Genomic DNA, 12,737 nt, shown 5'->3' with positions numbered 1-12,737 from the left:
ACTTACTGCCTCCTTCTGCCACAAGGCTTTGCTAATTTTAATTTCTTTTCGTGCAGCCTAAGCTTAGGCTATGCACCTAATCGAAGTGCCATGATTCATGTTGATTCAAATGGATTCTGGAGAGGATGTGCAAAAACCGAGCTGCAATGATTGCAGGATTCCTGGGATTTACCTGGGCTCTCAACGTCCCCTACTATCAATACAGCTTCAATGCCAAGGTGTCACCATTTTTATCCCACATTCCTTCTTCTATTCACAGGAAGACAGAAGAGTTGAAAGGCTCCAAGATGGAAATAAAAATCAGGAATCACGGGCACGAATCTCACAGAACCTGACTTGAATTGTAGGAAATGTCAATCCATGCACCTGTACATCTCGCCCCTGAAGACACCCTGACATGGCTTACACACACCCCTGGCACGAAGCACACCAAAAGGACCCTCAGTGCTCCCACAGAAGCGATTCCCTGATTCCCTGATTCCCTGATTCCCATATTCCCACTGCCACGGCCGTGCACCATGTCAGGCACACGGCTCCCCGGCACACACACCCATGGCACAGACCGATCACACCGTCTGCATCGCAGCAGACACTCGCCCTGCGCTGCCTGGGGGGGTCTCTGCCCCTCAGCCTCCCTCTCCCCCTCCCCACCTTCCCCCGTGCCCACACAGCCTCCCCGAAAGGATATGGCCACTCTGTTATTCGCTTGGCGTATTTCCGTATAACATTATCTTCACTGAAGATGAAGAGGGATCTGTTGACTGTGAAGCAGTTCTGTTTGACAGGGATGGGGTTGTAGAGAGCCATAGTCCTGGCTCTCTGAGCCATCGACTGTTTATACATCCTTTGGCCGGCTTGGGGGCCACCTTGCCGGCTGCTCCCTCTTCCAGCCCCGGCCGGCCCTCCACCTCCATAGCGGGTTGGCAGATCATCCCCAAACCGAGCCATCCTCGCAGTGCACGGAGCCGGGCGCTACAATCCAAACTGGCAGCCGAGGCGAGAGGAAGACGCATCACAGCGCGCAGCACTTCTCCCTCCGGGGGCTTCAGTTGCGGGATCGGGATCGATCGCGGCAAAAATAGATCGATATATAATAAAACAAAAAATATCCCTTTTCCTTCCTCCACCCCCTGCGCTTCCCCGCCGCTGTGGCTGCCCGGGGGTAGGAGGAAGGCGCCGGGGCTCCGCTCACCTCCCCGCACAGGTGGCGTCTCTCCGGCCCGACCTCATGGCCGGGGCGGCGGGGGGTGGCCGCGGTGGCCGCGGTCCCTTCGGCGACGGAGCGCTGGGCTGGGAAGGGGCTGCGCTGCTGCCGTGCCCGCCGCGGGAGCGCTCCGCCGTGCCCAGCCCAGCCCGGCACGGCTCCGGCACGGCCCGGCCCCGCCGCATGTGATGCCCGGAGCCAATCGGCCGCCGCGGCTCCGCCCGCTCCAGTCACCGGCACCGGGGGGCGGGCGGGGAGGGAGGGAGGAGGGAGGATGGAGCCGGCCCGGCCCGGCCGCCGCCGCCCACCCCGGTAAATACGGCGGAGCCGCGGCCACTCCCCGGGGGAAGGAGGGTTCGATCCCCGCCCCTGCGCAGCGCTCCGCGGGCGCGCAGAGCCCCGGCCGGGGGTGCCGCGGCTCGGGTGGGTGGGGGGCACAGGCGAGGCAGCCCCCGCGCCTGCGCGCCGCCGCCCAGATGTGCGCTGCCCAGATGTGCGCTGCCCAGATGTGCGCTGCCCAGATGTGCGCTGCCCAGACGTGCACGGCCCAGCTGCTGCCCCCACGAGTGCCCCGAGGCGCGGCGCGGGCAGCGCTGGGCAGCGCAGCTCCCGTCACCCCGCTCAGAAGCCCGCGGGTGGGGGGTCAGTGTGAAATGGGGTGCGGGGCGAGGGGGGTGCTCAGCCGGCAGCCCCCGGGGGCTCGGGGCCGGGCACGGGCGGATGCGGGGCGGGGGATGCGGTGCCCGCAGCGCTCACGGCGCCGGGGCGGTGCGGGGATGTGCGGCACGGGCTGGCTGCAAGCAGAGCTGTGCCCTTCTACACAACTTACTTTGTTTCTCCTTGGTTTGAATGACTCCTGCAGAGCGCTGGATACCTTTAATCCTGTATTTATGGATGAAATCCTTTAATCCTGTTTATTCCAACACCCTCTGTTGCTTCCCCCCAGCACAAGTCAGAGAGATAACTCCTCCTTGTTCCTGGAGCGCCGCACGGCAACAGTCACTGCAGTAGCTGGCGAGGAAATGCTTTTGCATTTTAAGCTAAATTTGGGGTAGAAACTATTAACTTTGAGAAGGGTCCCTCCGGAGAATTCAGGGCTGTCAACAGGGGGACATTTTCACTTCCTCCACAGCAAGGAAAGCCTGGACTCCGCCGCTAATGTGTTTTTTGCCTTAGTCATCCAAGCTCAGTGCAAAACCAGCCCACCGACCAGGCAAGCCTGGAGCAATAACATCTGCTGGCTTCGGGAGCCAGTCAGAGGGCTGGCAGCAGCCACAAGTGACACAAATAAGGTCTGGCAAGACGCAAAGGGTGACTCTCCGGAAGGAACTGGCTCCTTACGCCGGGGCTCGGTGTCTGAAGGGCTCTCGCACACTGCAGCACAGGCAGGAGACGCTCCCGGAGGCGGCACCGGCAGCCGAGGGGAGCCGGCAGCGGCTCTGAGGCACGGAAAGCAGCGAGGGAAGGAGGTGAATCACATCCTGCTGCCTCCAGGGTCGCACGCAGCAGGAACAGCCAACCCCCGACACCGACAGGGGTCTGCGAGCCCTGCGGACCAGGGCAGCGAGAGCAGCTCCGGTCTGGAGGTTGCCTTCCCCTGTACTGGCTGGCAATGCAATAAAAGACCTTTTTCCCCTCCCCGAGTCTGGGTAATTTGTAGATTAAGCTGAGTGCTGGAGTCTTTGGGAAAAACTTTGCCCGGAGACAGATGCTGGAGTGGTTCAGCATCCCTGTTCCGCTCAGACCCTGGGCAGAGATTCAAACCAGCGTTTCCTCCGAGGATCTTCACCCCTGAGCGCTGCTGAGCTGATCCACACAAATGGGAAAGTTCCCTTATTTTGTGGATGGAGAAGGAGGGTGCAGGGAGCTCTTATTTCTTTAAAATTTTCCCTAAAAAACACGTTTATCCTCACTGCATTGTATCCTATGATGGATATCCTATCTTTCACCTGAAAGTCAGGTTTCCCCCAGCTGACTTATTTACTCGTTTCATTTTTATTTAACTTACTTACTTACTTAGTGGTTTAATATGTCACTTTTGTGCTTCTAGCCACTACGTCTCCTACATCTATTTTCAGTGGAAAAACCTGATTTTTTCTCAGTGACTACTAGAAGAGGAAATGCCATTTTCAATAACCCCTCACCTCTCCAGATGGAAATCAGTACATGGAGAAAAAATACATTGGTTTCCAAAATCTTCATCCTCCTGTGCTTACAGAATCAGGGGGATGGATGACACAACGGTTCTCAAAAGAAAAAAAAAAATTTAAAAAAAAAAAAAAAAAAAAAAAAAAAAAGCTGTCTTTTGCATCAGGTCTTATTGAGAATCAGGGAAAATCCTGACTTCCACATCCCCTTCTCTCCTCCTACAGCCACCAAACCACTCTGCCTCTCCCAGAACAAGCTAACCACCAGAGCACTGCAGTGAAATCAGCAGCCAGGGCAGTGGGGATGTTCGTGACAGTGAGAAAATGATGTGAGCGTGTCGTGAGGATGCTCTGTTAAACCGGTTTGCCCTTCCCTCACTCTGCATGCTCAGGGCTTTTTTCCTGGATTGTTTTTTTTTCACACCCTAAGGAAGATCATGCAGACCTTAAGCACTGAAAGCCTTAAAGAACAGAAGGAGATTGCAATTGCAAGGATTATTTGGCTTTGAGAGGGGAAGCGTCAGGATTTAGTTGGGCTTTTTAAGATTAGGAGAAAAGCAGGGGAGTTAAAAGAAAGCAAAAAATTTGGAGCACTGAAACAGGTCAGACATCCATAATCTCGCATTATGGGAGGGCAAAGAGCATTCCATGGAAAATTCTAAAAGTGGCTCGGTCATGAGTGACTCCTCCTCGCAAGCCCCGAAGACAGAGGTTGAGTAAATCACTCTGCTCTCCAGCACTGCTTAGCAAGGAGCCTTCCTCGTCCCTGAGCAGCTTTGCCAGGCAACCAAGCGTTTCCCCGGACTTTCACTTCCAGCCCAAGCCTGAGGCAGGTGACTGGGCTTAATGGAGCAGCACTTCCATCTGCCAAGGCACAGTCAGGGCAGAGAAAATGGCCCAGAGGGGCAGCAGTGCTCCTGCCAGGTGCTTGGGACACTGGCACCATAGGCACCCGTGGTCTGTTTGTTTGCCCTGGCAGGGCAGCTCCCAGGAGCTGCTGGGACAGTCTGCATCCATCTCTGGATCCATCTCTGGATCCATCTCTGGAGGGGTTTCTGGGGAAATCACAAAGTGGATTTCCAGCTTGCTGTGCTGCAGACGCTTCCAGCATGAGGGACAGCAGATAAAATTTAGGGACACAACTCCAAAATCCTGCTCTGAGCAGGTCAGAGCGGGGACATTTGCAAAAACAGCAGCAGGAAAGATTTCTTCCTTCAAGAGAGGAAAGGACTCCCACCATGTCCTGACTGCCTGGATTCTGCCCTACACCTGGAGCAGCTGGGAGGGAAGGTCAAAGCTCCCCAGCAGAGCTTTTGTCCAGGTGAGCTCGGGGAACTGCAGGTAGGCTGTTATTCACTCAGAATTTGCAAGGCTGAGGAACAGAGGATCCTTTTCAATCCCATCTGGAGGCTCTGAATCCAGGGTATTGCCAAGCAGAGCAGCTCCCAGGAGCACATTTCCTTTAAAAATAAACAAACAACACAGACTGCACATCTCCTTCCAGCCCACAGGAAGGTTCAGAGCTTCAGGCCAAGAGAAGCAGTTTCCCAAGGTGCTCCTGGCCAGGGATTCCTGCTCTTCTCACTCCTATTTTGCACCAGCTGTGCTGGAGGAAAATCCTGCTGCCACACAGGCAGAGGAAAAGCTGGCACTCAGGTCTGCCAGAGGATGTAGAATGGCTTTATGTAAAATCCATGAGGAAAATGCTCTGATAATCTTTCTCCAGAATAAGATAGTGAACAAAGGGAAAAGAGGCCTTCTGAAGATGCAGTTCCTCCTGTGCAAGTCTTGATCATGGCATTGTTTAATGTCCCAAACCCCCAGGGCCAATCACCCTCAGCTGCTGCACAAACGTGGAGCAAGAGAGACCCTGAGCTCATTGCTTGGGGTGGGGGCACTGCTGGCAAAGCCCCCAGCTGGCACAGCAATCCCACCTCGGCATGAGGGGCTGCACAGGCCCCCCAGGCTGCAACCATCCCCACCCCACAGCACCACACAGCTCTGCCGGGCCAACACAGACCAAGGGCAGCATGTAAAGGATCAGCTGAAATGTATTTGAGGGAAGGGGAATGGAGGTGGAGTGCTTGGAGCCCAGAGCAGGGCAGGGAGAGAAAGCAGGAGCTGGCAGTCCCTGCTCAGCACCTTCCCCACCCCGTGAGCCCCAGGGGAGCAGGAGCTGTTGTGCTTGTGCTGCTCCTCTTGAACTGAATTCCTTCGTAGGTGGATCACGACTCCAAACCCAGCTGCTGGCTCTGGCAGGAGCCAGATGAGTTCAGTCCCAGGTAGCTCAAAAATGAGGTTTTCAGCTCAGAAAATGCTTCAACAAGCAGGACCAATGTCTGAACAACACCTCGCAAGAAAATTCACAGGAAATAACCAGGAAATCACAGGACACAGGGACACAAAGCTGCCCACGGGTTGAAGAGGGACAAGACACCTCAGGGGTGCTGGGAGTTCCCTTCTGAGCTCCAGCACCAGCAGAACAGGGTTTGCTCTGTGGGGAAGCAATGTGTTCCCTGTGGCAGGGAACTGTGAGAAGATGCGAGATAAAAGGGACTTAAAAATATATCAGGCCTCATATTTTTATTTTCCACAGCATTTCTAAGATCATTTCTACCCCACTGGTCTCCAAGACTGGCCAGCAGGGAAAGACAACTTCACACCTTCTCTTCCATTATTTGGACCTCAATTTAACTGAGGACTTGATCACCAGGAGAGGGAGATTTGGGGAGTCTTTGCCTGTCTTTCAGTACATATCTCTCCGTGGTAAATGATTAGACATCTAATCCTCCTTAAGATTCAGGTCTCTCCTCTCCTTAGGCTCTTCTGAACGTTTGCCTGGATGCTTCTCAGCATCTCCATGTCAAAACAGCTTTTCAAATCCGACTTTATCTGAGCTTGAGTCGTGTACAGGCTCAGCTCTGCATGAGCTTCACTCTGGAAATCCAAGAGGCAGAAGTATCCTAAGAACTGACAGAGCATCAGGTCTAGATCTGGAGCCAGATGGGCAAAAAAGCCAGAGAAATTTGGGAATTTCACCAGTCACTTGCCCAAAGGTTAATGCAAGCTGAAAAAAACCCCAGCCCCTCTGTGCTTGTCCCCCACAGGAGTTTGCTGGGCATTACTCAAAGCTCCCAGTGCATGAGGTGTCAAATCCCACTGCAGCAGGAGTCACACCCTGCCTGGGTTATTTTCAGCGTTGTCAGTGATTAAAGACCGAGAGATTTTCGTCCTCTCCGTGGTGGGCAAGAGAAACTTTTCAGGCAAAGAAGAGAACGGAGCAGCCAGGGAAACAGCTCCATGCTCACAGCTGCCACATTTTGGGAAAAAATGCCCAAAGACAAAGTGCAGGAGAGCCCAGATTCCCAAAGTTCTCTGAAGGTTTGAAGAACCTGGGGACTGAAGACCGCACAAGGAGAGCACCACATTTCAAAATCTTCTCCCTCCTCAGGTGGAGGACGGCTGTTGCTGTGGAATTGAGGGAGAAAATAGAGCCCTGCAGCTGTCATGCGGGTTTCTGCACCCAACAGCTGCAAAAACGTGGCCAAAATGTGTTTGCAGCATCAGTGATCAAACTCTGGCTTATGCCACACACCTGAGGGCATGGAGGGGGAACAGAGAACCTCTACGGTGTTTTCTTGTATGAAAAAAAGAGCCTTTGCTCAGGGGCAGCTGAAACCAGCTGGCCGGGCAAACCCAGCTCAGAAGGCATCACCATGGAGCAGAGAACAACCTGGAGCAATGACAGCAGTGATTTCTGCAGCTGCAGTCAGTGAGAGATCACCTCCATCCTTTGGAAACGCCGGTGCAGCTCGAGCCAGGGTGGTGGCACCCACCTCACACAGCACCACCTCTGCTGGAAAACATCACAGGGAAATGTTCCCAGGACTAGCTTTGAATCCACCCCAAATATTCCCATTTTCATGTTTGTTTCAGCCTTTTTAACCAGGAAAGGGAATATGGTTTAGTGCCACTTGGCAGAAAACAAGGATCAGTTTCCCATGTGGGGTCTTCAGTTCATTATGGCACAACAAAAATGGATCATGCATGCAAAAATGTGGGCAAGACACCTTAAAAATTGGGTATTTAATTAACTTTTCCTGGATGAGGTTGCAGATACCTTCACTCACATGTGACATACACAGAAGCAAAGCCAGGGCAGTGGTAACTTCTGCCCTTCGATGCAGGAGCAGGAGTTGTTGTGGCCAATGTGTTGCTGTTTGTGCTCTTGCAGAGCTGAGGTTTGCTGGCCAAGTGCTGAAAGCAGGGCCAGGACACCTGGGGTGCCCAAGGCTTTGTGATGAGCATTTTAACACCCCTGGGCACACAGCCACGCCTTCAGCCTTTCAATCACCATTTTCCCCATCTCAAAACAGACATCAAGATTCCTTTGCTCATGTTTTCCCTGTTTCAGCTGTTCCATGATCCTGTGATGTTCTCTCCTCCTCTGCAGAGAGCTCAGCTCAGCGAGGCTTCAAACCCTCTCGGGACCTCCAGTCCACCTAAGACACCAATTCAAGGTCTGATGAAGTGCTCAATGAGCTGCAGTTAATGGGGGAATGGCTGTCACTCTGTCTGGGACTGGATCAGGAGCCATGCAGCACACACAGATAAAAGGATTTTTTTTTTAAAAAAAATAGCAGTGCCCACTGCACAGCCTTCTAAATCTAAAAGGTTAATGCACACGGAAAGGGAGAGACACAATGAAAAGCTCTGCAGCTACAGATTAACCCTCGCTTCCTAGAATCTGTTATTGTTATAAGGAAGATACTGAGAGGCAGGAATGGGAGCTGGCTGCCCTACTTCCACTGCCTTGCACTGGGAGTTGGGGTTTGGGTTTGCTTTTACGCCTTTCAGCCTCTCCCCCATTCGTGTTTTTTCCAAACCTGCGGTGAAATGCAAACGACAACGACTTTGAGAAGCAGCCTGAAATCTGAATAACATTGACAGGCAGGGAATCCCTCGGGGCAGGTTGGTGCTTTAGAAAGCGGCTCCCCCTTACCCAAAATCCGTGGCCAGGCAGGAGGAGGCGGAGGGTGCCCAAGGCTGCCCGGAGACAGCTCCGGTGGAAGCCCCACATCCATCAGGCAGCCGATCCGTTTAGCTCGGGCGCTCCTTGTTTGTTCAGCTAATGGTGAAAGTTATGTCCACACACCCGTCTAAATTAAGTATTCAGCTATTTTACAGACACAGTAAGTCGGTCAGCCTTAGCCTCAGTAATTAGGGCTTACTGTTTAATTAATCTCTTGTGGTCACACAGAGTCTCTATCACTCTCTGTGTTGGCTCACACGGCACCGGGAGGAGAGGCTGAGGAACAGGAGGAGTTAATCCCTTAAGCTGGTCCCCACTGCACAGACGGGAAGGAAGGGGGAAGGGGAGCTGCTCTCTCGGGCTGATGGCAGAAGATCGGGACTACGAGGCAATAAAACCCCTCAGGGTGCGCTGAGCTGGCTGCCCGGGAGCCGTGTCACCCCGGCCAGGGGCAGGGCACAGCCCGGGGGACCTGCCCCACGGCTCCCCCCTGCCCGCGGCCCCGCAGCCTCCCGGGCCCTGCCCGGCAGCCGCAGCCGCAGGGAGCGCGGCGCTGGGGACACCCGAGGAGTGCCAGCCCTGGCAGTGCCACGGGACAGCCCGAGGCTCGGGCAGGAGCCACGAGTTCACTCGCTGCCAACGGGAGCTTGCGAAGGAGTCAGAGCTCCCCAGGAAATAGAATCACGGATTTTTTTTAGGTTGGAAAGTGCCTCTAAAGTCACCGAGTCCACCCAGGACTGCCAAGGCCACTATGTCCCCAAGTGCCACATCCACAGGACTTTTAAATCCCTCCACGGATGGTGCCTTCACCACCTCCCTGGGCAGCCTACTCCAGTCCTCGACACCCTTCGAGAGAAGCAATTTTCCCTCATTTCCAATCTCAACTTCCCCTGGGGCAGCTTGAGACCATTTCCTATTGTCTTATCAAGATACCGGGGGGGAAGCAGAGCACAACCAAACGCAAACGTGGGAAAGCCCGAAAATCAGCTCCCAGGGTGCCGGAAGAGAGGGGGAAGTGTCAATGGACCGAGATCACCGCACCCGAGTGGTAAATAAACAATGAGAGGACTTTATACGAGTTAGAGAGCCAGCAGGGAGGGGCGAAGAGGGTGCTGATTAGCGTCCATCCCAAATACATAAGCAGCTGATCACCCGCCTTTTAAGGCGCTTTTCCCTTTCAGGATGCCAAGGAAAAGATTCTGGAAGTCCAAGAGGTCCCGTGGAGGGCCAGTAGCCCACGCTGCCCTGAGGTGGTGGCCGAGGGACAGAAACCCATGGAGGCTCCGGGCTCCTCGAACTGCGCGGAGCTGCTGGGAGCGGACGGGAAAATACCTCGGAGGAAAATCACCACCCCAACCTCCGCCTCGGCCCTGCCCGGCCCCAGCATGCCGAGACGGGCACCCCTGGGACAGGGACCGCCCTGAGCGCCAGCCCTGGCGAGGGGGGAGCACTGCCCATCCCCGGCCAAGCTCAGGGAGCGCCTGCATCCCGCAGCAGCGGCCCGCAGCCCTGGCAGCGGCTCGGGAGCCGCATCCTCGGAGTTTTCTGGGGCTCCAGCGCCCTCTGCTCCGGCACGGGCAGAACTGAAACTCCGCTCACCCCACGCGGGGCGGCGGGGCAGGGGCTGGGGGTGCCACCCTCCCCCAGCCGCGGCCGGGGGTGGCTTCCCTCGGTGCCACCCGGACTGGCACTTGCGGCTCTCCCCGCGCTCACCCTGGCGCCCAGCAGGGCGGCCTCGTCCACGAGGCAGCTTTCGGTCTCAGACCTTGAAAGCCTAATTGTTTGCAAGGGAAATCGCCAGTGGAGGTGTCCCCGCAGCCGGGGGACAGCGGCTCTTCGGGGCACCGGGGGCGTCTCTGCTGCCGGCACGGCGCTGGCTCCAGCGGGAGCAGGACACAGCCCCGGGAGTGGCGCTGGAGGGACAGCTGCCAGCTCTGCCACCCCGGGCACGGCCACACGCGGCTCCTCCGGCTGCTCATAGCGGGATCTGCTCCCTTCCCGCCCATTCCCCCCGGCCCCGGGAGAGGCAGGAGCTGGAGCAGGGCAGCCCCTGCCCACCCTGAGCTCCTCCTCCTGGAGGAAAACTTCTGGTGGAAACTTCGTGCCTTCAAGTCTTGAGAGGACCCCAAATTGAGGCAGCAGCTGGGCAGGGGGGACATCTGAACATCTCCACCCAAATCTGCACGCGAAGTTTCCAGCAGAAATTCTTCCTCCATCTCTAAACCCCCACCTCTGTTCATGCCCGGACCCCCCAAGCCTTCCCCACGCCAGGAGAATGGGTCACAGGCTCAGCCAGGGACAGTCCGGGATGAGGCACTTCCCTTCCACCACGATGCACCCTGCTGGGAGAGCCTGATGCTCTGGAAGAGGCACCATCACCTCCTCTGACCCAGAAAACCCAAGAACAACCTCGAGCAGAGAGCAAATAAATTAAGATTCAATAAATAAACACTATAGGAACAGTTCAGAATGCACAGCCATGCACTGCTGGGTAGTTGGTGGTAAAGTTACACCTTTCTTCATATTTCCCTCTGTTTTCCCCAGATAATCTCTTTGTTAGGCATTTATCTCTTCCCTTATACCCAGGACATGCTCAGCCTGGGCTCCCAAAGTTCAAATAACAACAAAACTAAAGAAAAAACCTGAAACATTGCTATTTATACACACACATCTATAAAACATATACTATTACATGTATTAATAGATTAAAATTATATATATATATATAACTATATATATAACTATATATATAACTATATATATAAATAACTGTATATATGTAAGTGTGTATTTACGGGTTCATAGCCTGGATTCTGCCAGGCCAGGCCAGGTTTCACCTCAGAACTGACAGAGGGCTGGCAGCACTCCCCACGACAGGGCTGTTTGGAGGAGGGACAGCCCCAAATCCCCATGAGCAGCTTCCATAAAACCCTGCTGGGTGCCAAGCATGCTCTGGGGACACTGGGGCACCACCAGAGCCTTCAGGCAGTGCCATCACAGGTGGCACTAGGGGCCAGCAGGTGAGCAGAGCCTGCTGCCACCACCCAGCCCCAGGACGCGAGGAGGCGGCACCTGAGGAGCACGGCTGCTGATTTGTGATGCACTCAGGACTCTCCAAAGGCATTATTTATCTGCATTACTGAGAGGACTTAATTATTCCTCCTCACATCAGAGGAGACACCGAGAGCTTCTATTGCTGAGAAAATCATTTTAATCAGCAAGCAGAGCACATGCCACCACCAAACATTTATTTCTTCAGACGGCTGAAGGGTTGGTGTTTCCAGCCTCACTGGGTACAGCTGCCTGTGCCTCAACTGCACAGGCCGGCCCCAAAAGGAGGGAAAAACTGCCCAAATGCACAGAGCTGAGCAAGCTTTTTGCAGGGAGCGCTGCAGGAGAGGCCCAGCAATGCCAGAAAATGGGAAACTAGAGGAAGAAACAGCTGACAATTTCACAGCACAAGAAATGGCAAGAAGAGGGGTTAAAAACAACAAATAAAGTGAAGGAAAGCAGATTTAGGACCAGGAGGGCCATTTTCTTGTCTCAGCTTTGGCAGCAAGTGGAGCCCAGTGGTCAGAGAGGGGCCTTGAAGAAATCTGGCAGCTTTTCACAAGCACTAAACCCACTGCCAGCTTCTGGAACACAAGCACACTTTCAATGGCCCTAAAGCATTTCCATCTTTAAAAATCAAGGCAAAGCTTCGAGAAGCGTTTGTAACCCTGTGGGATTCCCACAAGCACCTCAGCAAGAGGCACCCAAGTCCTGGAGTTCCAAGGCTTTTTACATCTGACTGCAGGTTTTGCAAGACAAAAACGAGTGTAATTCAGAAAACCTGTGGGATTTCGAAGGGAGGTCACATGCATTTTTAAAGGTTCAATTCAAGCCCATGCTTGCATTATTATTTCCATTACAAAGCAACTTCCATTAGATTATTTCTCTTGTGCCATCCCTTGGTTTTCTGCAATTGCAGAAATTCTCCATGGTCATAAAATAACAAAAAACTCTACTATGGTCTAAACTAAAAAATTCCAAACTCCACAGGCTCTGTCCCTCTCCTTGGCAGTTTCCCCATCTCAATCTGCTGCACTTGGACTTTTCCTGGAGGAAGAAACCTGGAAAATCCAGGGAGCTGGTGCTGCTGGCCCAGCTGGGCAGGGTGGGCAGGGCAGGAGCCCATCCAGCACAGGCACTTTCACTCTGCCTTTCATGCCCAGTGTCTGATGTTTTCTTGAAGGTCCAAGAAACCTCTGTGATCCTCAGATCAAATATTCCTTCAGTGAGCTTTGGACGCAGCCAGGGCTGCTCCTCTCCTCAGGCTGGATTTTTGCCTCTCCCTCCTGTTGAGTGATGGTGT

The 12,737-nt window shown here is 54.2% G+C and overlaps 1 protein-coding gene across 29 annotated transcripts in view; it reads right to left on the bottom strand.

Moving 5' to 3' along the window:
- Nucleotides 1-1,432, bottom strand: part of CACNA1B (calcium voltage-gated channel subunit alpha1 B) — a 299,842-nt gene extending 298,410 nt beyond the window's left edge. For 8 of the 29 annotated variants that reach the window (XM_038156189.1, XM_038156185.1, XM_038156188.1 and 5 more), the window contains exon 1: nt 689-1,431. In XM_038156189.1, the coding sequence (XP_038012117.1) occupies nt 689-948 (260 nt within the window). In that variant the 5' untranslated portion in view covers nt 949-1,431. Of the gene's footprint in view, nt 1-688 lie in introns of all 29 variants that reach the window. The other 21 variants (XM_038156198.1, XM_038156207.1, XM_038156199.1 and 18 more) reach the window with 6 other exon arrangements.
- Nucleotides 1,433-12,737: the final 11,305 nt, after the last annotated feature.

This window comes from Motacilla alba, chromosome 17, assembly GCF_015832195.1.
Source record: "Motacilla alba alba isolate MOTALB_02 chromosome 17, Motacilla_alba_V1.0_pri, whole genome shotgun sequence".
Lineage (NCBI taxonomy): Eukaryota > Metazoa > Chordata > Aves > Passeriformes > Motacillidae > Motacilla > Motacilla alba.
This window is presented reverse-complemented; position numbering and strand designations above follow the sequence as displayed.